Source organism: Neopsephotus bourkii, unplaced genomic scaffold, assembly GCF_033783945.1.
Source record: "Neopsephotus bourkii isolate Nb327-2 ecotype Australia unplaced genomic scaffold, CSIRO-AGI_Nbou_v1 NB_234, whole genome shotgun sequence".
In the NCBI taxonomy this organism is placed as follows: Eukaryota; Metazoa; Chordata; class Aves; order Psittaciformes; family Psittacidae; genus Neopsephotus; species Neopsephotus bourkii.
In genome coordinates, this window is record NW_026900744.1 from 14,128,625 (window position 1) to 14,154,357 (window position 25,733).

Genomic DNA, 25,733 nt, shown 5'->3' on the forward strand with positions numbered 1-25,733 from the left:
GTGTAAACCCCAAAAGAAAAAGGAAGCATAATTGGAATATGCTATAAAGGTTTACTTCACACTGTCCATTTAGAAAAACTTGAAAGGAAGTTTTTCCTTCATTATCACATTTGCAAAATTGGTCAAGATAGGCAGAGCTTCACCAGCATATACGTACATACACCACCCAGGCAGTACAAATCATGTGTCTCATTCCAGAGGAGAAAAGGGGTAAGTGACTTTTTGTAAAAGGAAAGAAATTAAACCCCTCAAGAGTAAGAAACTTGGAATTTATATAAAAAACCCCTATAGTTTTAACTAATCTCTTTGTATACCAAAAGGACAGAAGAAATAGCCTATACAGGCAATATATATTTTGCAGAACAATATTTACCATCCATTCCATTGTGTTGTTCATAACTTCTTTTTCCCAGGATAGTTGGGGACCCATTATTAATGACAGGCGTAAACTTAGCAGGAGTCAGACTGTTGAGAGAACTGGACAAACTCTTTGCAGGATCTGGTTTTGGAGGACATGGATGAGACTCTGTTGAAAAACAGCAAGGCAGGGTTTTTTTATTAGTGAAGATACTCAAATTATATATCTGAAAACCACCTGTAAAGGTCATTCCAAGGTGACCAAACATACCTCCACTTACATACAAACTACCTTAGTCAGTAATTTTGACTGGAGATTGCTATTTATATAAAGCACTTCAAGTATATTTAGGAATACACCACTACTGAAGATGTTAAATCCAATTTCATATTATCCTAAAACAAGGGCTGGTAACAAAAGCACTTTGTATCTACTTCCAAAACACTGTTCTCCAACAATTTGGGACCTTTGGGGTGCTGTATATTAAAAGCCATCTTCGGACAGTCACGCAACACCCCTAAATTCTAGTGAAATTACAACTTTGTCATTTTTGCAAGGTTTGCAAAAAAACCCGATTTCTAAATTGGCCAAACAAATGAGGATTCAAAGCACCACTGTAAGCAGCACAATGAGTCTGAATTCAACCTTTTGGCCAAGGCACAGATCAAGCACATGATGCTCAACTGAAGAGGTTTTGAGAAAGTTACAGGCAACATCAAATGGGAGCTTTATGCATGTTTTCCCCCTGCAGCCCCAACTGTCAAGTAACATAGCTTAGAAGCACACTGACCATGACACCTCCAAAAATACGTTCTTGCCAGCCCATCAGCTTCCCTCCATTTCTTTCACTTTTTCCAGCTCAACGGTCAAATGGAAACCCTGGCACATCACTAGTAAAATCTCAAAATTTGCTGTTACATGCTGTACAACTATTACAAGAAGGATTTTATCGAACAGCAAAACTTCTCCCTTTATTGGATTTCTCTGGTTGCACTGTACGTATCCAAAGGTTTCTCAATCGGTGTATCTCATTAGCATACAGGAGTACAACGCTCAACAGAGAAGTAGTAAATATTTAATAAACCCTGAGCCTTACAATATTTCATCAACAAAAATGTTCAAAGAAACGTAAATTGACTCCAGTGTTTCTTACTAGTGTAAAAAGGCTATCAATTCCCTCGTTAATCTGGAAGCCTTCAAAGCACCAGTGCACAAGATAGCTTTCGGAGGTCAGAATCATGTTAAGACTGTAACAACCACAGATTTGTTTTCAGGGTAACACTAGCAACCAGCAACGCTGGGGAAAATGATTTTGCATTCATTTGTAGTCAAAGCTGGCCTGCCACATAGCATCACCTTAGATGCCTCCAGAACCTCCAACATACACAAAGGTTCTGGATAGTGCTACTCAGTACACCCCCACAGACCAGCTGATGAGGCCCAGGTCCTCAAGAAAACCGTAACAAAAAATCACCAAACAACAGAACTGCAAACAAAGAACTGAACAAAACAACTACAAAAAAAGTAAAAAAATGGAAGTACAGTCCCCTTGCCTAGCATAGGACAGCCAGCAACTGATTGATGAGCTGTGGGAGTCAGTGCTGTCCTAAACCAAGAGGCTTCTTGGAGAGCTCAACTCTTAAGTAGGAACTGCCTCCAGACAGCCCAAAAATTGGAACAGTGAACTGACCCCAGCTCCAATAACACAATGTTTGTGCCTCCATTAGCAGATAGTAACTTGTCCCCACATAAATCAGAAGCCACAGCAAACACATTGCTCCCTTCACTTGACATTCTGATACAGTTTCATGAGATCAGAGCGGACTGCTGAGGCACTAGGTCTATCAAATTAGGCAGGAAAACAGAAAAAAAAAAAAACAAGAAAAAAAGGACAAGTTAATGGGAAGGTTTTAATATTCTGTTTTCTTTTCTTTTTTTAATGCAGAACCAGCATCTAAATCCGGAACCAAATGGTCAGCAGAATTAGCTAGCAGGGTTTTGGTTTGGTTGGGGGTTTGTGTGTTTGGTGGTATTTGAATTTTTTTAGTACCTAAATACCGGAGTACTGCTTCTAAAGGCTTTCGAACCACTTGCTTTAATAGCAATGGGTTTTCTGATGCCTCAGGTAAACGTGCTGTGCCTGTAAAACAAAGAAAAATAATTAGAGTGCAAAGACATTTAGATATTATAGCAAAATTAAATTAATAACTCAAGTGTCCTAAAGAGCTTTCCAATTACAAAGAAATTTTACAGGTTGCAAGCATGTCTTGGCAACAGGACACAAATGCAGGAGAATGCTAAACGTCATAGCAAACATGAATATCTTAAAAGAGCAGCTCATGAATTCTCAACCTTATTTGTCTAGCCTGTAATCAGTAAGAACCTCTGCAACACAGCTACATTTTGTAAAACCAGTAGGTACACGTAAGAGAGCATTTCAGAAGTCTCAACTCAAACTTTATAGAAAGGAACCACAAAAGGGCTCCTTTGCAAGTAGGTCCCAGCTGCATCACCACTCACATTCTGCTTTGATTGCTGCACTGTTAATAGGCAAATAGGGATGTCTTGCAGCATGCCAAGGGCGCAAGATATCTCGACATAAACGTCTGGCAATTCTTGTCAGTTTTGTTGTGTGGAGATAGAAGGCTTGTCGTGTCTTCATAGCAAACTTGGGACTCCCACTGTTTCGTACTGGCATCCCATGAGGACTCTAAAAAAGAAAAATAGATATTGTTTCTAAAAAATTAATTATTAGAAAAAGAAGAAGAGAAAGAATATCATATAAAATCAGCTACTGATTCACAGACATAAGAACGGAAACAGCCTTTTCAGCCCAGCTACTCCTTATTTCCCAAATCTTACCCATCAACATTTGGCATTTTCTTCCAAAATATCTCAAAGGCAGGTGTACATTTTCTCTTCACAGGGAAGTATTTATTTCCGTGCTGTACCAATTTTTAAAGCAGGGACCCAAAAGCTAGACGTGAAGAAGTTACCTGATGCTATCATATGAGTTAATGTTTATAGAGTCAATACACTCCAACTTTGGGTGCTTGAGAGTTGCTCTGCATACAGAATGCAAACTCATAGGAAATCATTTGTAGGAGGGAAAGGAAAAATCAGAAAACAGCTGCATGGCTAAAATATACATCACAAACTCACTTCCCAAAGCAACCTTACAGCATGCAAGAATGATTTGGGCTCAAAGTTTCAGGTATTTCTGTTTTAATTTTTCCTCTGAATTCAATGAATGCATTTACAGAGTTATCAAATATTTACTGTTTGGAATAAAGAATACTACTGAAAGCAATTTATGAACTACAGAGAGCCAAAGCAGTACATTCTTCATGAAAACAGCAAGTCAACCAACAAAATAATGAAAGCACTTTCTTGTTATCTCAGATCTGCCCACAGCTGGAAAACAGGAAGAAATTTCAGTCTGGGGAGAACGAGGCTCTCTGAATATTTGCATACTTGTAAATTAACAAACAGTTAATTAATTAATTTATTAATTAACAGTTAATAAGAGTTACCAGTACAGGCCTGGTAAAACCTGGCAGTTATCGCAAGAATTAAGTAGCTTCAGAGGGCAAATAGAAGCCTGGAAAGGAGAGGGGTTAAACAAAAGAAATAGTTTTAATAAAAAGGGAATGATAGCAAAGACTAAGAGAGAGGAAAGAAACCAATCTAAGATCCGAGTTCAGTGTGCGCTATCCTTTCTGTCCATGCGATGCAGCTACTTTTTCCAATCAGCTCAATGTATGATGCTTCCAGATTGACCTTCCACCAAATTAAAAAAAACTCTGAGAATTTTGGTTTTTAAATAAAAGGGGAAAAATTAAACAGAAGCAGCTCATACAATACCCACATAAACTTATCCAAAAGGGAAGGGCATTAATAAAAGAGGTAGAAAAACAAGATAGGGGACCTCTAAAAAGCCACTAGCTATTTTGGTATCTAATTTTACATGCACCTTGGGAAAGGGAACAGGTTTCAGGAAATAATGAATTCCTTGATGGAAAAAAAGTCGTATTCCCCCTACAGCAAAAATCATGGAAACTCAATACCAGAAACACTGGCTGGCATTTCATATCCCATGCATTTGATACCTAATTTGCTAAACAAATGCTGGTTGATTTTTCTTTCCTTAGGGCAGTACTTGGCAACAAATTAGTTACAGCTGAAGTTAAATTGCTACTAACTCTTGCAAGACATGAAATACCAAACCCAAAGACAACAATGGAGGCTGAAGGCATTCTTTTTGTTGTTAAATATTTAAGAACAGTGAACAACCACTTAGCTATCCTGATACCCTGCTTTTCAGGCAAAATCATCGAGCAGTCTGCTTTGCAAATACCTACCAAATTATTGCGGTTTGGTCCTGGTCTCTCCCCATCTAACCGTGTTGGCATTTTCAAGCCACCGTATTTCTTCCAGTAGGTCCAACAGGATGCACAGAGGCGACACTGCATGTTAGGGGGACCCCAAGAATACCACTGGTAAGACTGTGTGGCTAGAGATAACAAAGGTGGAAATTATATATATCCTTAAACAGGATCACTTTTCAGAGCTTATTCTCTTTAGAACCATCACAAAAGAAAACCCACATACAGACAGTGCAAACCTCAAACAAACCTTAAAAAAATTGTGATGGCTTCACAGTCATCACCACTGTTACAGATACTTGTGATTTCAACAGAATTAGTTACACATACAAATTCCTTTTAAAACATGAACAGAAAAAACAACTAGTAGGATGGGAAATTTTCCTGCCAATGAAACTGAAAGCTCTCATTTTGCAAGACTGGTAGACAACAATTTCTGCCGAGCACGGGGGAGAGGGAAATAGGAACTCCCCATACATTAATTCTATGACTAAAGAATATATGGAATCTGTGACTTGACTTCTCATATGACTTCTCAATGACCCACATTCCAGCATATCTAAAGGCTCCCCATAAATAGGCACAATCATTAGAACTCAGTGTATTAATATCAGGCAGTAGACCAAATACAATGATTTTTATATTATTATAATGATACATATTTTGAAATCTACTAAAAAATAAGACAAATTCACACCTTGGTGATTCAAGTCTTTGCTCAACAGCTATTTGCAAATATGTAGAACATTTACTAACTCCCCCTTCAGTACTTTATAATTCTATCTACAAATGTAACATCAATAACTCAAAACTCCTGGTTAAATACGGCAATGTCAAATTCTGTACTGCAACCCTTCCAAAGCCTTCTCACCCTCCACACAACACAACTTTTACTTTACTGTTTGCAGCACAGCACACACTCTCTCTATGAACAACTGCCATACCGGCACATCACTTACTGTAACAGCTTTCACAAGCTCGTCCTGCTCCCGTGTTCTGTGCCTGTACTCCAGTACCATTCACCACTCCTGGTTTGACATTATTTACATTGATCTGGTTGGGGTTTGGCTTGTTACTTAAAGCAAAAAGAAGGACAAACATTAATTGAGGCATGAAATTTCCTGTTTGACTTTCAAAAGTATGGCCCAAAATACTTGAAAATTCAGATTTCATTCATCACGTGGCTTCCAGAACAAGCTGTGCTTACCCGAAATCTCACTTCTGTGAACACATTGTCTCTGACAACATTTACATAACATTGATAACAAAACTAACCGTAATGATAGTTAGATGCCACTTTCAAGAGTTCAAGACCATTTAAAAACAATAAACCAGTGAGGCCATGTAGGTATCTTACTATTCCAGACATTCTAGTCTAGGTAACAGAATGATCTCACCTCCAGACTCTCTCAGTCCTCAACATGAGGGACATTTTCTTTAAATCTCCAAGAAGAAGGCTGGGGGGATGCAGCAGGAGAGGTAGGCAGAGAAAGAGCAACCCTTGCCTTACTGGGGAAATACAACCCTAGATGCAGTCACAAATACTTCCACATTTTCTTACTGCAAAGGTTTGCATCTTGTAGCCGCAGTTTGCACAAGGACACCCAACCCACTGAACAAAACCTTCAGACCTAGCGTATACACAGATTTTCATGAATATGACCCTTCTGACAAGTCTTAAGCTATGGTTTGTGCTTTTAATAGGAAACATTTACATTTCTACTAAACAGAAAGAGTCTGAAAGCTTAACATCCGCACAGCAAGAACTGCAGAAATGCATTGATGGCTGTCACCAATACATTCCAATACAACACCACCTGAATCACCTCAGCTCATCACTATAACTCTCTTAAAAATGTTGACTCAGGAGAACAAACAAAAAAAAAAAGCTACTGGCAGGAGCAGATAATGGAAGGGCAAACAAAACCTTGGCATAAAGAGCAGCATGGAATGGTACAAAATCTCTGCAGGGGAAGAGGGATCCAAGAGGGAAAATGAGGCATTCAAAAAATCCTTGGCAACTGAGGAAACAAGAATGATAGAGAGCTGGTATTGCAGGGATAGGACTTCTGGAGAACGGAGGAAGATGGGAGAAGCCTCATGAGAAGCTTCAGACAAGAATAAATGAGGAGCATATAAAACACGGAAGGACTCCCAGGTGCTGTTAGGAGCTCAGTTTATAGAAACAACAAAATGTAGACAGCCTTTGGTGACAACTTCTGAACACAAGTACAAATGGTAGTGCTGATTACATTTCCCCCTCATATTCTCTTACCTGAAGACCAAAGGAAGTGGACATACTCCTTTTAATTCCAACTAATAAACCCATGATTTAGAATCCACTTATTTAAGCAGAAATATCTTAAAATGGCTTTCTGAAACCACATTTTCTTACACATCAGTTGCACACTGACACACGAGTCACAGTGATTTCAGAGACCCAGAATACTTAACTTGGTTAGAGCTGCAAAAACAGCATTGTGGGAATATGGCCAAATCAGTGTCTTTCTAATGGGGCATCAATATTAGGTTTTATGTTCACAGCAATGACCCCTGAAAGCAAAGGAGTTCCAAATGACTGAATTCCAAAGACAACTGTCCCTCCCAGCTCCAGAACAAACCCAAATGCCTCTGGAAAGCTTACACTGCCCTGGAAGTCAGAAGGTCATACTTCTCATCTGAAAATGTCTGATCAGGGACTGAGATACAGAGCTCAGTTAAGCTCCATTTCTACAGAAAAAAATACATTCTGCGGTGTATGTCCTAAAAGAACCACATATGGAGGTAAGAGAGAATTTGCCCAGTCCAGGAAAAACTTGTGACAGTATTCTGATGATGCTCCTTGCTGTAAAGTTCAGGGCCTTTCTGCAGAAGAGAAAGCTGAGGAGGCTAAGCAACACAGAAACACTGTAAATAGTTTTTTCCTTCAGTACACTGAGCAGTCCATACACTGCCCATAGAAGCAGAGAAGAGAGGGATTAACAAGCCTGATGAGGTTTTCATCTCCTTTTGCTTATTAATTTGCCTAGCTCATACAAAGATTAAAGGGTTTTGGGATGTTTATCAGAACGGTACAAAGTTATGATACCACAGATGGCAGGAGATCTGCAGATGTGTTTAACAAAGGGAAAGTTGAAAGAGGGTACATTCATGCTTCCCAGCATTATAGGGACTCTGGGATGTCACTATAGTAACCTGCTGCAGAAGAACTTTTCGCCAATGATTCACTAGCAAGCTCCATGTGCAAACATTACCAAGATGCTGCAAAACAAACAGTCCTCTCAGATGCACACTGTTACAAGCAGTGTTGCTCATAGAGCGAATGACTGAGGCAAATAAAATAAAGGTCTTACAGCTGAACATCAGACACACTTTTCTTTCTATACGTGGATTTACCCTCCCAAAAAGACAGTAAAGGAGTCTGAAATCCATCAGTAAAGCACAACAAATGCTTTGGATTTTTGAGCAGCATGCCAGGAAGGAATGTAAACATTAAGTTGAGAACAGGACTGCATGCATTGGCAGGCACATCCAAAGTACGAAGATCTCGCGCAGAAAGGAGGGCGATGGCCTGACCCCATTGGGCTTTCTACAACCCCTACCAAATTTGTACTTCAAGCACAAGAGAAAAGGATGGACAGGTGCAAGCTGATCACTAAATCATGCTGATCACCGTATCTGTGGAAGTAACTTCACTTTAGGTTTTTTGGAACATTACAATTAATGTAGCTGCAACAAGCACCAGAAAGTGTCCTGCTCCAAAGCTAAGGTCAAGTTTCACAGGGGCAATAACAATAAAATGCAGGCAGCTAATGCTTTCAACATATGGGAAGAAAAAAGCTCTTAATTGTTGATGATATGTTAATTAAACTTATTTGATACCACCAAAGCCTGCTACAGCTATTAACAAGAGAATTAGATGAATAACTGGATGAATCATTAAGCAATTAATGAAGCTGAAGTGAAAGATGCAAATAAGGTAGAAAAAATACTGATGGTGTGGTAAGCGATCATTTCCAGTTCTTACATCAAGAATGGAAATCTCTTAAATGGATTTCAATTGCAATGGAGCAGTCAGTTATGCTAGAACACGGATCACCAAGTACAAATTTCTGGGCTGTATTCTGCAGGAGATCAGTCTCAACTTTTAAGGTGATAGATAAAGCACATGCAGAAAGAAGGCACTGGAAGCTAGCCCCTGCCCCAAAAAACCCAAACTGAAGATAATCCTAAGCCACACAGAACACTGAAATCCCTTCACTATGTGGCTGACTAGCATGTAATGCACAGCACAGTGATAAAATTTTAGTTGTTAAAAATAACTATAAGCTCAACACCATCCTGTTGTGGTGCTGGGTGCAACAGAACAATCAAGAAATAAAGCCTCAAAAATAAGTACAACTTTAAATCCTTTGTGAGGAATATTTACGCCATGTACCACTAGGCATTTAATGTAAGTGTCTGGATTCCTTATCCAGACAACAAAGGCAAATCTCATCACGACTCTCCAGGCTACTGTAAATATCCACTTATAAGAACAGGCCTACAACTGCTCTTTTTGAAAATCAGAAGTTTTCTCCAACAAAATGTTGATGATCACCATTTTAAATAGCACAGCTACAAAAGAAAGAACACTGTTACACCTTTAAGTTTTCTGTGCTGCAATGCACCTCAGCACAATAGGGAAGGAAAAGTCTGGCTCCTCAGACAGAGGACAACCAAGAACCAGATAAGGTAATTATCTTCAGCTTGTTAAGCAATGGCCCTTTGTAGTCATCCAGAGCTTTGACTTAGTCTCCCTGTTTCCTTAATTCACTTAAGAAACGAGGCAGGGTAGGGAGAGTATTTGCCTACTTTACAAACGTTTGCAAGGCAGCGTTTGCAGCTTGTCAAAGTGTTTTGAGATTCTCAGATAAAATTCTGTGGTAGAACGTATTAATTTACATTTACAGATGTACATTTAAAATTCACATTATTTACATCAATACATTTTGGAGACTGGGGATTGCATGAAGCACTTCATGCTTCCCTTTCTGTTCTTATTCCTTCTGGGATCACCTACATCAAAGCAAAGGGAGAAAAGCCACACAAAATTGTATGTCTCTGCTGTCATCATTTGAAGATGTCACAATCCCAAAAAGCAACAGCTTTGCAACTAGACCATCACCAAAAAGAAGCAAGTAACTCGTACATATGGTGCCCATAAGATCAGTAAAATGAGAATATGACTTCCACAAGAGCTTGAGGATTATGTTTGGGTACACAGAAGGAGAAAGAGATGGAGACTACTCCTGCAACAAGAAAGGTCTCCGAGTTCCACATTCATGCTAATGAATGGCAGGATGAAGCATGGGAGAACATGGAATCTCTGTGCATCTGGGCTTCTGCTGCTGCTTTATTTAACACCTCTCCCACTGACAGGGAAATTGCTACAGAAAATAACTTATTCTTCTCCCCCTACACCCCCCCCACCCCCTACACCCAGTATTTCCTAAAAACAGAATTCAACTGATTTTATGCCTTCTCCTCTCACCACGAAGTCATAAAACAGCGCTTTCCAATCTAAGGAATGCATTACAAAGCCACACATCCAAACACTGTTCAATCACACCAGCTACAGATGTCTGTCTCAAAACCAGGGCTGTTCTTGGAAGGACTCTCCATGCTTCAGCTATCCACTGAAAATTTGGGCCGCAGCCTCAAGTTAGAAAATATCAACTTGAAAGCCCCAGTTTGACTTGTTACTTTTTAAATGTATAAAATGTATGTGACGAGAAATAAGTTTTGAAGACTGCGTCTATTGTTTTTCTTATCCTGCTCCCCTCTTCTCCCCCCAGTTTTCCTGTTAACATCACAGGAACAAAGTGTCCTATCAGTAGAACACAGCCAGAGACACAGGCATGGATACTGAGAGAGGAGGAAAATTTGACATCCATTTTATCAATTAAACAATAAGTTCAGGTATAACACTCACAAAATCAACCATGACTGGAAATCAAGGCCAGAGACAAAAAGAGCAACCACACAGGCAGAGACAGAAGTCTTCTGAAGCAGAGGTAAGTTGCTGATCTGATTATATTCTCCAGATTGCAACCAGAACTATCTTCCTGAGATACAGTGTTGAGGGATACCACCCCAGACAGCCATTATCAAAATAAGCATCATAACCTTTCAAATACAGAGCCTACCTACATACAGTATAATCCAACAGCAAAAGAAAGACTACCAGCCTCTCTCATCTGCAATATCCTTTTGCGACTGCAGCCTCAATTATATTGGCTTTTGCTTTACAAGTTTATCACATTGTGAATTCATGTTTAATTTGATGCCCAGTGTCCCCCTGCAGAGTAACACCATGCACAACAGCAACAGTGTTGAAAAACAGCATGGCAAGAAATCTATTTGGCTTCACTCAGAGTACTACATCTAAGTTTTAGCAAATTCACCTGAGAGATATTGACATATTTCAAAGCAAAAAGGCAATCAGGGATCCTTGATCTTCACAAGAAATAAGGGATGGTCTTGCAAACTAAATATGTGAAACTTAGTTTTCTCTTAAGTAATGGAACACATGGTAGAACACATGGTGGAAGTTTAGAAATATTTGAAAGGAGACTGTATTAAAGAGTGAAGGAGTTATTGGGGATAATACACATGGGAACGTATCTGGAATGAAAGCTGAAAAGAAAAAGGACAGAGGAGATTTTAAATTCTGCACTGGATTATGCAGAAGAAATGCAACAGAGGGAACACTTTAATAAGAATTTATATACCAGTATGTATTATTTTTAATATATTTCTACATACAATTTATATATATATTACATTAAGAAACAAGCATATATTGGTGATCCACTCATGACAAAAATGAAGAAAAACAGAGTTATTATCAAAGCAGTTAATTACCCACCCTTTTATTCACAACCATGCTGACCTGCTAGCAAGTCCCCAACTCCCAGTTGGTATAAAATAAAAATCAGAAGACACGTAATGATTGCTTCAGGATGGGAACGTTATACAGGATGAAGGAAATGAGCAACATGACAGCACACCATCTTAACCAGGAAAGACCCAAAGGGAAAGTCCTCTGCTGTCCATTAAGGGAATTCACTTTTGGAACGCAGAGTAAGGTCAGCATGTGGGAGCAGCTTTGCCTTTTACATACACATAAGCAGCAGCATAAGCGTACTAGGAGGAATGCTGGTTTGTTCTAGCCAGCTCTGAATTACCAAAGCTATCATGTTTTCTTCCACAGGGCAGCTAGCTCTTTATTAGCATCAGGGTGGTTAGCATTAACTCAGCTAAAATAAAAAGGAATTCAAGCAACAGCATAAAGTTCATTATATTGGTAACCTTATTTAATAGTTGAACAAACATCAGAGAACTATGTCTCTCAAATATATAACACTGGTAGGCCATCAAAACTGCTACACCAAACCCTCTACAATGAAATAGAAACCAAAACAATACAAAAAGATACTTACTAGTTGGGTATATACACTTGTTTTAGTTTGCTTTCTGCTTCTGCTGCTTTCAATCGTTTCTTTAAAAAGAAAATAAGAACAAAGAAAGTTAAACTAAAAATAAAATAAGAAATATTTTTATAGGTACATTACTTAACTCCCAGGTAAAACTTTAGCACTTACTAAGGTACAATGAAGTTCTCCCTTCACTAAGCAGCTACCACAACCCCCTTTTCCAACAGGAAAGCATCCTCTGAAAACAACTGCAAGCACCAGATGACTATGTACACAGCTTTTCAAAAAGTCAAAGAAATGACAATCTACTGCTTATACGGACAAACTCTTAATTCCTATTCACTTCAATACACATTCACACATTGTTCCTGCCACAATCTCCGCTTTTTTTTTTACCTGCAAAGGACAATCTGAGACATCAGCCTGTGTCTGTTCTCCATGACAACATTCACCAACTGGACAATAACAGGTATCTTTATGTACCCTTTCCATCACATCTACTCAACACAAGGAAGACTCTTCTGTTGACAGTCTTCACTTCTGAAGACCAAGTGACTCAGGAGATTTTCTTTCAAAGGTGATAAGGTCCCTAATGAAAACCACCACTGCCAGGACATTAAGGAACATTAACACAGACGTGTTATGAATGCATGTAAGAAGTAGTGTTTCAGAGCACAGGGACACAGTACACACCATTTGTATCTTTATGTGGCCGTACTTCAGTAAAACCATCCATTAACTTCTGTCCACGTTTCTGCAGTAATGGATCAGAGGATCTTTTCAATGGGATGTATGGAGAAAATTCCCCCAGAATAGCTCTACTCCTTTCTTTCATTTAGCTACAGCTGTGAACTTGCTGATAGTCAACAAGAACATGTCAGAGGTGTGCCACTAGCATAAGCCTTCCTAACTGGCAAGACTCTCTTATGGCTCAAACCCTCACACCATTTAAAAAGACAGACATTCTCAAGTTTTCCCTTTATTACATAATCTAAATTAATTTAAGGTGAACCTCTGGAGGCCTCTAGTCTGATCTCCTGCTGAGGCCACACTCTTCAACATCCAGGCTGGTAACACCAGCCTGCATAAACCCACAATGTTTTCCAGACAAACCAGAAGCATGGCGATATCCTAGACAAACAGGTTTTACTTAGCATTTCCTATGCAGCAGCCTCAAGGTACAGTGTAGAAAAATAACAGAAAGCTGAATTCAGTATCTTCATAGAAACAGTAAGCATCAGAAAAATGTAGTAAAACTGAAGAATGTGTCACTGAGGAATGGCCAAACATTTTACTGGGTCACAATGAACGCACAGAAGAAAAAAAAGGTTTCCCATAAGCATAAAGCTTGCTCTGATCAGAAGGACAGGCTCAAGCAAGGATTTTCCATTTGACAGTCTGACAGTTTCTCACCAAAGCTCCCTAGACTCATTAAGAATTCCCTTCTTTCCTTCTGCAAATAATAGCCAACCTATCTTACAAATCAAAGAATGAAGTTTTCAGAGAAAAGAACAAGGGCTGAGAAAGCAGAACACCTGAAAGCTATCCTGATACTATGGGTACACCCGCACAGTGCTGAATTCAAAAGCTGACTTCTTTCTGCTGGTGAAGGCAAGTTTTCCAGATCCTGATGAATCCTATAGACTTGGAAGAATCAGTAATACAGGTTTTGCTGGAAACTGGCGATGAAACTAAAAAAGTTCTCCCTTTGAATACAAACCACAAATTCAAATATTTTCAAACCACCCTACCAAAGTCTTTTTTATGTGACAACCCAAAGCATCCAATGATGGGCCTCAAAAAGTGCTATGACAGTAGCTTTCCAAACAGCACCAGCATTCCTCCTCAACTTCGCAGAGAGGCACCACCGCCAGAAAAAGTTACCCTTCAACAAAATGCATGCTCAGATGCCTTTCAGCTCAAGAACCAGAGGCTGTTCCACCTACAGCCTGAACTGGAAAACAGGTAGTCTTTCCCCAGGCACAGATTACCACAGCAGTTACATCAATTGATGAACAGTCACAGAGCTCATTATCTCCCCAGGAATTACGAAGTCCAACATAGAATCATGTTAAGCTTGGAAAGAACCTTAAGATCATCTAGTTCCAGCCCTCTGCCATGGGCTGGGACACCTCACCCTTGACCATGTAGCCCAACCTGGCCTTAAACACTGCCAAAGATGGAGCATTTATCCCTTCTTTGGGCAACCTGTGCCAGAGCCTCACCAACCTCACAGTAAAGAACTTCTTCCTTATATCTACCCTGAACTTTTCCTGTTTTAAGTTTAAATTCATTAGCCCTTGTTCTATCATTGTAGTCCCTGATGAAGAGTCTCTCTCCAGCATCCTTGCAGTCCCCCTTCAGATACTGGAAGGCTGCTATGAGGTCTCTATGGTTTCTCTTCTCAGGATGAACAGCCCCAACTTTCTCAGCCTGCCTTCATATGGGAGGTGCTCCAGTCCCCTGATCATCCTCATGGCCCTCCTCTGGACTTATTCCAACAGCTCCATGTCCTTAATTTTGAGGACACCAGAACCACACACAGTATTCCAAGTGGTGTCTCACAAGAGCAAAGTAGAGGGGCAGGATCACCTCTTACAACCTGCTACTCACACCCCTTTTGATGCAGCCCGGTATAATATATCAGATACTGATATACACCAGATACCAATAAACAGCTTAAAATACTGCTTGATTAAACTGTATGACTCTATTTCCTTGAGACCTAAGCAGGAAATTCAGGGAACTTTCACTGGTACAAAACTGCTTGGGTTATTTTCCACTAGATTTCTAGACTGGGCAGTGGGGGAAGCTGCCGTCTGCTTGACCAAAGCTCCCAAGGGGACTGTCTAGATTCATTATGTCATGGCAGTTTTGGAAATCTATGAATGCAAAAGCTTCATGTAAGTACAAAGTATTATCAGCAGCTGAAATATTCTACCATCCACAATGTAAAGTCATTTGCCTTGGAGACAAATTAAATTTAGGGCATTAAGCAACATTTTAGTAAACTAGTGATGAATGTTAACCTCACACCACAGATCTTTGTGATTGAAGATCATGGTGCAAAGTCTGAGCTAACAACTGCCATAAGTCACCTGAACCTAGCAATACCCTCCTCTCCTATAGCTGCCTGGGGATCAGCACAGAGCATGACATACAGCATACGCCTTTATTACAAACCAGGATACCAGGAAAATTTAAGGTTTTTAGAAGGTACCACAATGGACTGGATAAGAAGACGTTCTGCACTAAGTGCCTATGCTGTGAGCAATCAATAGACCAGATATGATGAGTTTCCTACTTTCTGACAGTGACTGATACCAGAACGTACAAAAGAAAGGTGCCTGAAATGTAGTCCTGCACAATTTCAGAATAATCCCTTCACAGAGAAAGTGCTTTGCTAGGTTCTTGGCCAGTTATTAATTGATTTGTGCTTGAAGCATATTTACACTATAAATTCTTAATGTTGCCTGATGCAGTGATGAATGTCCTCATCCACAAAAAGGCTGAATATTTGCAACTTTTCCCTAGTAGTTTGGCTTAAATGAAATCTTTTGTCTTTGAGTTATTTATATATCTTAAGTATACCCTCTTATTTACTTCATCATATTTTCCCCATCTATAAAAGGGAGATATTACCAACTTTTCTATTCCACAGGGACTATGGGATTAAAATACTAAGCACTGTACGTTTAAGTTAGCACAAACATCTGTCCTTTATATATTCTCTCCCTAGATCTGGTATCTTTCATTCTACCCACTAAGCTTGTTTGTGGTCATTTTAAAAAGAGTGAACATTTACAAAGAGGAAATAACAGAAGAAACCCAGAAATGCAAGGGATGTTTCAAGGTCTACAACACAAGAGCTGGGTTGGTAAATAGCACAGGACACCTCAAATATTCTTAAACTTTAAGCCTTTATGATAGGGAAGACTAATTTAATTTTCTGGATTTAGAGAAGAACTTTCACACAGTTTATTCTTTTCCAAAACTCTGAACATACAAGTGCTGCTGGAGAGCAGGGGAAACGGGACAGAAAAGTTAGCTAGTTCATGACCATTTGAAGGAAGTGTTTCCAGCTGCTTGTGCTCCAGCAACACATCTGAGTACTGATGTGTGGTACCTACCGTCTCTGTCTCTTGCTTGCCAAAACTGCCATAGTTCCGGTGTTAGTGTAGGAGGTGTTCGGGGATAAAATGCACTACGTATGTGGGAAACCATTTCTTTGATGTTGTTTCTACTTTGCTAGCACACAGAACTTTACGAAGGCTAGTACATTAAGATGTCATTCTCTGCTCTTGGCTAGGTACAAAGGGATCTTGCTTCCCTTAATAAAGATGTTTTCTATCCTCATCAAGATTTACCCAGAGCTCCCTCCTTTAGTTAAGCTCCCTACCTCATGTAGCCAAATATAAGGGCACTTCCACTTTCTCTAGTATCTTCTCAACACTATACATACCTTAAGACAGATTGCCTATTCCTTGACTTTTCCAATAAAAAAAATAACACAGCAGAGACTGATATTTGATCTTTCCCCTCAAGTTATATGGCCCTCAAGCACAAATAAAAATTCAAAAAGTAAAATAAAGCCTTCAATTCCCTAAAAGCGTATGAGTAATTCAGTGATCTGCCACTGCTAACTGCCATGTCTCACGCTCTTCTCAACTGCATCTCAACAGTTATGAAGAGTTATGTTTTAAAGCTTTCAGAACTTCCCCTCATGATACGAAAACAGAATAATGTAAGGATGGGGGGGAGGGATGATGGATCAAAAATCACCCTGGAATTCACAACTATGTAAGAACTCAACTTTTACTTTGGATGAAAACGTAGGCATATCCAAACATCACATCAACTCTGAAAGAGTTCTTACATCTCTGAGGGAAGTCACCAAACAGCAGTTACTCAGTGGATGCCACTTCAAACATTTCCGAATCAGAAATACATACTCTTGTGAACTGATTCAGGAAATCTGTCTCAAGAAAAGGATGCATTCAAAGGAGACACAGGATACTGAATTTGGAACGCATCTCCTGTTTTCTTCAAGAGAACCCTGAAAGGGTGTCTTTGATAGGACAACTCTTGGGTTCACTTTGGATGGACACTCACAAGCCTGCATCAGACCACAAATTCATCATTGACACTGCAGTAGAATTAATCCTTCTAGCAGTTCTGTTCTTGGAGGGTCAGTATATCTCTTGATATGACTGAACTCCTAATTACTCTGGATTACCTTCAAAAACATGGTATAGCTGAAGCCAAATAAAAATTACTAAATAAGAGATCCAAGTTCACGCTCCAAAATGCTCAATCACAGTATCTTACTCACAAGACAAGGAAGTGCTGGATTTTAGGTATACCAACATATGTATACCTTATTGTTCAATTCCAAAAAAGGGTCTTCTGTTGAAGTAAACCAAAAATTTAGCTTCCTCAATGGCAAGAAATGGATGAATTCTGCTTCAGGATTATGACAATGCTTATTCAGTCCAAGAAAATCTCAAAGGAAATACAGAAGGATGTAAGCAGTTCCCAACTGTTTTTCATCAAAGGCAGCAATTGGCTGATGACAAAGAACTTCATTATTACGTTGTGTAACTCTAGTATAAATGAATGTTTTTATGTTAATTCAGCCAAGGATTCTACAGGAATGAGCAAGTTACCAGTATTTTTTTTAAAGACAATATCATATAGCTTTGGAATATAATTTAACCATCCTCCTAGAAGGAGGACAACTCAAAGCGAAACAATTTGGGATACACACTTTTCCTATCCTTACTTAGCATATTCATGTACAAAAATGCTGTTAGTCCCAGAATCATTTTGTGGTATTAGAGTCAGGAAAGAATCTACACAGACAAAGCACTATGAAGACACAGATGGAAAAAGTGGTGAGGCATGTGCTTTGCCAAAGACTCTGCACACATGAAGTAAAATATAAATGTAACACACCATTATTTCAACTACAACTTCCTATGCTTTCTTTGTGGTTATATATAGATAGCTCTCTCAGGCTTTTTATAAATGTTTAATAGTAGTATTTGCTTGTACAAGCTGGGAATTTGAGATGAGGTCTTCAGCTCAGTTCAAACGTAACTGATGTGATATCTCTGTACTGCAATTTCTACCTGTTTGGCTTACACTCATACTGTCTCCAAGTGTAGAGCCTCTAAATGGAAGTTTTCCCCAAATCCCACTCCCTGGAACACTACTGGGCAGAACATGTAAGATACAGTACAACCATGATAGAAACCCCACTACATAGGAATATTACAAAACAGTAGAGAAACTGTGGGTTTGTTGGGTTTTTTAATTGCTGCAAGAACAAATAATCAAAGTCTTTCATACAACTATTCCCTCTCGAGTTCTGTCTATGTAGAAGAAAGTTCAAGAAAGCAGAAATAGCAAAATATAACCACTTCCTAATCAACGCAGTTTCTCCAGTTGTTTTGCCTTCCCAGCACATAAGTTCTCACTTTTTCTGATACCTAGCATGCTGTTAGATGGATTTTTATGACTAATATGAAGGACAGAAGATAAATGGATTCTTCACAGTGCAGATATTGATCGTAGAACAAGCTGAGTACATCTCCTAAACAGCTGTAGTCAAAGAGTATAGCAGCACTCACTTTATCAACAATACACAGTTAGATGGCGAAGGAAAGACGATGACCTCGTTTCTCCAGCATAAATTTCCCCACCATGCCCGCTTCCATCACCATCCCACTGTCTTACCACCTATTCTTTTACTGGAAGCAAAAGTTTATACCAACAAATGAACTTGGGGAAATACTGGAATGAGGATGCTGTTAATAAAAAATATAAAATTGATGCAAAAGAGTACTCATTTGTCTAGAGGATCCATCTATAGTATAAACAGTGTTCCAATCACAAAGAAAAAGGTAAAAATCACACTGCAAACCAAGATGCCCAAACACAGCACATGCCGCATACTGGCCAATGCCTCAGGCACCTTCTCTTTATCATAGGCTGAATTTCAAATGAAGCAAGTTAAGGCTGGACTTTTCTGTAATTCCGTTTCTTCTAATACTTCAAATAGATACTTAAACATAAAACTAATAATTATACTGAAAAATCCATTATAGTTTCTCCCTTCTTGAATTAATTTTCCTATTAAATATTGTAAGTAGCATCTAATAGTCTGCATTTTGCATGCTGCTTGCATTGTGCTTTCTCTAAGGAATCAAGCAGCCTTCGTATTTAAACAAGTAGAGATAAAAATGATCGTAAGCACTATTCAAAGTTGATTCTCAAGTATAACAAGTCTGGGAATTTGAGCTATCAATGCTTCCCAGACAAACACTTTACTTGCAGTGCTTAGATGGGGGAGCCTCCGTGCATCTGAATCAGTCACGAGCAGGCAGAGATGGAGAATTAGCATGGGTGCCTGCTGTACAGCACTGCCCTGCCCCTAAGAAGTCAAAACTGAATTTAATGCTGATCTCAAACTCTATGGGCAGAAATTCACTGTATTTCTTTCCCCAGACTGCGGCATTCCTAAACAGACATTTGAAAGCTCCAAACAAATAAAGTGGAAGCAAACATGAAAAGAAAGCACAAATGTCAACGCTACATGTTTGCGTCCACAGAATGGCTGATGAATTTAGTGACAAGAGATTGTTCAGTGCGTCAGATCATTACAGAACCCACCTATTGAAAAAGCTGAACCCCAAAAGGGAGAATGAAACAGCGTTTGGTTTCAAAGGGAAGAAAAACATCTTCTATTAGAAAGAAATACGTGATTCTGACTCTTACCTGCTGAACGTATCTGTCTGTAGTTTTCCACATATAGTAATATTCTATTATGCTTGTTAAGGACTTCCATGGGAGCTAGGGACATAAAGAAAAAGCAGCAGTCATTGCAGGGAACTGGCACACAGCCTCACTGAAAATTCACATGATTCCTTTGACAGCTTCTAGCAGAGCCTTGCAACTACTAACCCTCCTAACAAAAAAAGACAGTCTGAATCTCGTAAGGGCATTAGATGCACATGGGACCCATGTTAAATTAAATGCCCTTTCAAAAGAGTTCTTTCAGTGTAGAAGTAGAGCAGGTTACAGGTAAATCTTCATGCTGCATTGGCTCCACAGTAAACAATCCAAGAGGCACAATGTGAAAGGAATCCCACTGGCTCAGACTCTCTCTGAGCAGCAAAGACTTGAGCAAGAGTCACAGCAACACCATCACAATTCTAATCTGCTTGGCTTCTATGGAGTTTGCCCATTAAAATAAGGTAATAACTACTAACAGAACTGTGCCCTGCCAGCTCTGTTCTCTGTGTGAGAAGCATGAGGACTTCAGGACCAGTGTATTGTGCTGTTTCCAAGTCCCTCTGTCTACAAGATGAGACTATGGGACAAGAAGAACTAAAACTACTTGTTTTGTTCCAGAGGACTCAAACAGCAATACAGTGAAACTTGGCTCTCTTTACTTTGCTCCATTCAATCTGCATGCTGAGCACCTAGGGTAGAGCTTTGGACAAACTACAGGACACTTCCCTGGATGTCCAAGATCCCTTCTTAAACACCAAAAGGCCCTTTCTGAAATCTCATTATACTAAGTGATTAAATTTTCATGTTTCAGAAGGCCCAATACTTATTCTCCTTCAAACACAAATTAATCTACAGCAGCTAGATTGTCACAACACTTTCTTAAATCCTCCCTCAGCTGTAGTGGAGCAGATGACTTTAAATTAATGTCTCTAAAGGAAAAGCTATCATCTGTGATTTGAAATTCTGACTGTATAACAGGCTGTCATCAGCATGAGGTCTTCCTTTCCCCAGTATATAGCAGGACACATGCTCCAGTTCAAAGCCCTCTTCTTCAACATGAAGAAAACCCAACACAATTTAGACAAGCTGTAAACCAGGTCTGTCACTGATCAGAACAGGTCACCACGGGGTACTTACAAAATCTTGCTGAATGTCAGTGAAATCTTTTCCATATTTTTCTAGTGCTTCCTCAAAGAGGTTTGCCTCCGAAGCAGACCACTCCTCCATCTCATCTCTGCACAGGACTGGCCCACCTTGTGGCACAAGCGCAGAGATTGCCTTGGAAATGTCATAGACATTTTTGTGCAAAGTGTCCATAGCATGGAACTACATAGTTGTAAAAGAGAAAGATAAATGTCAGGGCAAGCATTTGGGGAGAAAATGCCCAATGGTGAAACAGTATTAACAAAAATTCTGCACCAAGATTTGAGGGCGCAGTGTTCGGTACCTAACACAAAGTCAATAAAAACTTGTTCCAACCTCAGACTCCCTGTAATTGTCAGTGTACAAATCTAATGTTCACCAACAAGAGTGCGGTTTTTGTGGCATATCAATAACTCCTACTTAGCTATTCACCAGCAACACCACTGTAGCACTTAAGGCGTGTATTATTATTAAATACACTATCCTGTGTATTTAAGAAAATACACAGGATAGAGACCCATTCACCCCAGGACTGAGCAGGCCCTGTTAAGTACCACCCATACATGTGACATGAAGACAGAGGTCCAAGAGTATGTTATTGTCAAATAATCCACAAAAATTGCATATAAGAAAGATATTTAAGTGCAGCAGCACAGGCATAAAGTCTCTTCAATGGCCAGAAACACCCAGAAGATTCAAGTCAAGTCACACATCATAGCTGATTAGGAAAAAAGAACTGCTCCCATGAGCAATTACTCCTCAGAAAGCTGAGCTATGACTGTCTGCGACTTGTGATTTACAAGGGCTGAGAACATGTTGCGAGGGAGGAGCTGGTATTAGTAAATGAAATTTTGGCTTTATTTCCTGATTTCTGCAGCTTTAATCAGGATGTTATTTGCCTTTCATCATACCAGTTTTGTGCACGTGCATAATTGATCTGCAGTGCCCTATCCTAGAATTTATTCTATATACGATTTCACATTACTCCAGTTATGAGGTGAGGCTTTGATAACAGTTCTCTGAAGACTTCATAAATTTTATTCAAATTTTCATTAAACTAGCACAGAAGTTCAAGTTTTTCCTTTCCTGTACATACTCAGAATAATTTATGATTATAAAATATTAACAATGTCACCACTTCTCATGTACAGTAAAATACAGCTCACTGAAGAGAAGAACAGTATCAACTGAAATTTCTTATCTGACCACAAGCTCTTCCCCCAGACAATCTTGCCCAAGGATGCCAGTGACAGTCTGCTGCTGGGGAAGTGATAAGGAGTGGCTTCTGGCATTACAACATTGCAGGCGGGCAGATTTGCATGCTTCTTAGGACAGCTACTGAGCCCATGCAAGAGATGGGCTGTGAAGCATGTCATCAGAACATTTTAATAAAACAGAAAAAAAACAACCCCAAAACCAAAACCAAAACGAACAAAAAAAAATTGCTCCTGGACTTATCCAGAGGCACAAGGCCAGAAAAAGTTACTTCATATGTAAATAAAAGGTTCCTTTACAAAGACAGGATCTGCTTCACAGCAGGCCACAATTACAATCCATCTGCTCCTCTTTTTGCCAACTGTTATTGCTGAGGTGAGTATTTTGCATTTCTCAAAAACTGATCATCCTCTTAAAAAAGATCTTACCAGTGTGATGTCCCTGGAGGCTGCTGCAGCGCTCATGTGCAAACTCGGCTGTCTGACAGAGCTACTGCAATCTAGTGCTCGGGCAAATGTACCAACAGACCTGAAAGAAATTAAACGGAGCATTAACTTTAATGCAAAACAAGAATAAATATAAACACACAACCAACACTCTTTGAGATCAGCAGACTCTATTTCTCACTAACAAGATTACATGGTTTGGCGTAGTTCTGAGCCAGTGACCATTCTCTTCAGATGTAGTTTGTTATTATGAACACTTTACTTGGTTCATATGACCAAAGAGGCTTAGGAAGGGGAAACAGTGAAAGACTCAAAGACCACAAATGGGAGAGTTCTAAAGTACTCTCTTATGCCTTATCTCTCAACAGACTTAAGCTTTAACAGAAACTGAGCACAAGCAACCTTTATGAATGGCAAAGTCTCTTCCACAAGAGCAGTAATAGTGCTGTGTTATCCAGAGGTCAGTTTGTAGGACCACATGAGAGGAAAGTTTTGTGTGTAGATGGATAGTTGGACCTTTTTGCTGGGAGACACCAATATCAGACAGAAAAAATGCAGTAACACAAGCTTTTTCTTGAAAGATTACGTGAAGTTAAAAATAATCTTTATTTTACAACTTAATACTTAATAATATATATTATGTAGCCTGTATGAGAATACAACAATTCTTATATACTTCCTGATGCAAGCCGTTCCTGCATCTGAGATCAATCCCATGATGCTCCTCATCTTATTCCTAAAGAAATTAAGCTGGGGAAACCTTCAACAGGAAAATCAGTTCCAGCAATTCCTACTCTCTTCACTACTTGCTGCACCACATGGGTGAAACACTCGTGCTCCTGCACAGTAAACTGGAGCTGAATTCCTCTGAGCAACTACAGCAAGAAACAGGTGGGTTGGGTTTTCTTCTCCACTTGTATCACTTCCTCAAATTAGTTGAGCACACAGAGAAACAAACTAGTTCTGAGCAGCACAAGAGCAGGAAAGGTAAATGCTTAAGCAGTAGCTGTTATCAAATATTTAAGTTTGGCCAAAATAGAAACCAGACTCTCCCACTCAAGGTTTCTGTGGAGATTCACACTTCGCCCTCTCCCTGGTCTCCCAGTCACCATACCCATCCTGCTTCACAACTTCCCCACCCTCAGCTTTAGCTGAACTGGTACTTTTTGTGTGTGTCACTGGCATCTTATCATAAACTGGACCACTTTGCTGATTCTGGGTAGAAGCAATTTTTATACTGATCTCCTTAGTGATCCTCATTACAGCATGCATCTTCAAGTGGCTGCATCAGCAAACCCAGTGGGCAGCAGTCAACAGCCAGAAAGAACCACTAAAAGCAGCCTCACCACTAAAGCCTATACACAGTGGAACCCCCCATCACAAAGCAGCTCTACAGTCACTCTAAACCAACCCATTTGAAAATCCCCATCCACCAGGCACTTCCACCCTCTCACTTCCTGCCGGGTCTTCCTCACACCAACACCAGAGCACTGTGTGGTTCAGTGGCAATTTGAATCAATCCTGCTTCAAACTAACCCAGAAAACAAAGATCTTAGCATTTTGATGGTGTGCTGTATTACACTTCATTAGAAGCAACTGTGAAGCCACAGCCTTGTCAAGAAGGGTCCCTTAAGAAGCAGGAATACCCTTTGCTCAGATATTTCAGCTCCCCCCATCACTCCATCTGTTTATTCCACACTGCTCATGGAGATGATCCTCCCGCCATTTTCATCCACTTCCTACATCCATCCAATCATGTAGAATTAATCTGTTGCAGATAAATCATTTAGTTCAACCAGTCTGACTTGACACAGGTCAAGGGAAACAGCAATATATCATGTAAGCAGCACAGTAAAACTTCCAAGAGCCTAAATTCTATGGTGTTTCCTTAGTGCAGCCAGAACACTATGAACTTTATGAACCTTAAGAGTCTACACAACAAAAAGCCTGTATTTAACCAATGGCAAAAACATATTAATGGATTCTGAACTGTGAGATTTTCTTCAATGTGGACTGTAACTGAATTTTAATTTTCCCACCCTGGTTTCACTCTTGGCTCCCTCTTACTGGACTCACACAAGGCCCAAGCAGCCACATGAAGGGTTTTAAGTACTGCAATGCAGATTAACCATTTACTGTTGTGTTTTGGGGTTGATTTTTTTTAAGTTTTGGCCAAAGTTCATCATAATGGCAACCTTTACCTTCAAAGTACACAGAAGAATCGCTGCAGGTGTGTATGTCTGAGTATACACACACTTTTCATCTTGAGTACTTAAAACGCTGCATTTCACAAGGTCCTTAATTTACATCAATTCTTTACTTTTTTCTCAGTATTTCCCCGAGCTTGTTCCATTCAGCATGTTGAACACATGTACTGCTATCTGATACAAACATACCCTCGTTGCATCATCTAGAAGCTTCAACCAGAACTGGAGGGCTCTGTCAGGCAGACTGTTATACACAAGCTCTAGCGCTGCCTCTCTGGCAAGTATCCCATCGACTTACCCCACACAAGGCACAGCAATGCCACGCTTGGGGAAGTTCAGGAGAAATTTCAAAAGCATGGTAACTCAACAAGGGAAAAACTAACAACCAAAAGGCAGACAGAACTAGGGCCCTATTTATAAACCCCTGTTTAACAGAGTATCTGAAATGCAGGTTTAACCCTTCTCCAGGGCTAAAGGCCTTGGCTTAAGTAGGTAGCCCTGCAAGTCAGAGTCCACATCTATCAGACAGAACAGCCAATGAATAGAACCATTAAGAACAGCAAACAAGATACTACTAGCAGCTTGTAACTTCACACATCCCTTTCCTAACCATATCCAATAATGTGTTCCACTGACTACAACCAGCAAAAAGGTCCAACTATCCATCTACACAAAACACTTTCCTCTCATGCAGTCCTACAAAC

The 25,733-nt window shown here is 39.7% G+C and overlaps 1 protein-coding gene across 4 annotated transcripts in view; it reads right to left on the reverse strand.

The window, feature by feature from the left end:
* MTA1 (metastasis associated 1) overlaps nt 1-25,733 on the reverse strand; it is an 81,163-nt gene that overhangs the window by 21,368 nt on the left and 34,062 nt on the right. For 3 of the 4 annotated variants that reach the window (XM_061345414.1, XM_061345412.1, XM_061345415.1), the window contains exons 8-16: nt 22,805-22,904; nt 21,156-21,344; nt 20,001-20,075; nt 12,228-12,286; nt 5,703-5,818; nt 4,720-4,871; nt 2,879-3,068; nt 2,409-2,498; nt 374-526 (exon numbers count right to left, since the gene is read on the reverse strand). In XM_061345414.1, the coding sequence (XP_061201398.1) occupies nt 374-526; nt 2,409-2,498; nt 2,879-3,068; nt 4,720-4,871; nt 5,703-5,818; nt 12,228-12,286; nt 20,001-20,075; nt 21,156-21,344; nt 22,805-22,904 (1,124 nt within the window). Of the gene's footprint in view, nt 1-373; nt 527-2,408; nt 2,499-2,878; nt 3,069-4,719; nt 4,872-5,702; nt 5,819-12,227; nt 12,287-20,000; nt 20,076-21,155; nt 21,345-22,804; nt 22,905-25,733 lie in introns of those variants that run through there. The other variant, XM_061345416.1, reaches the window with a different exon arrangement.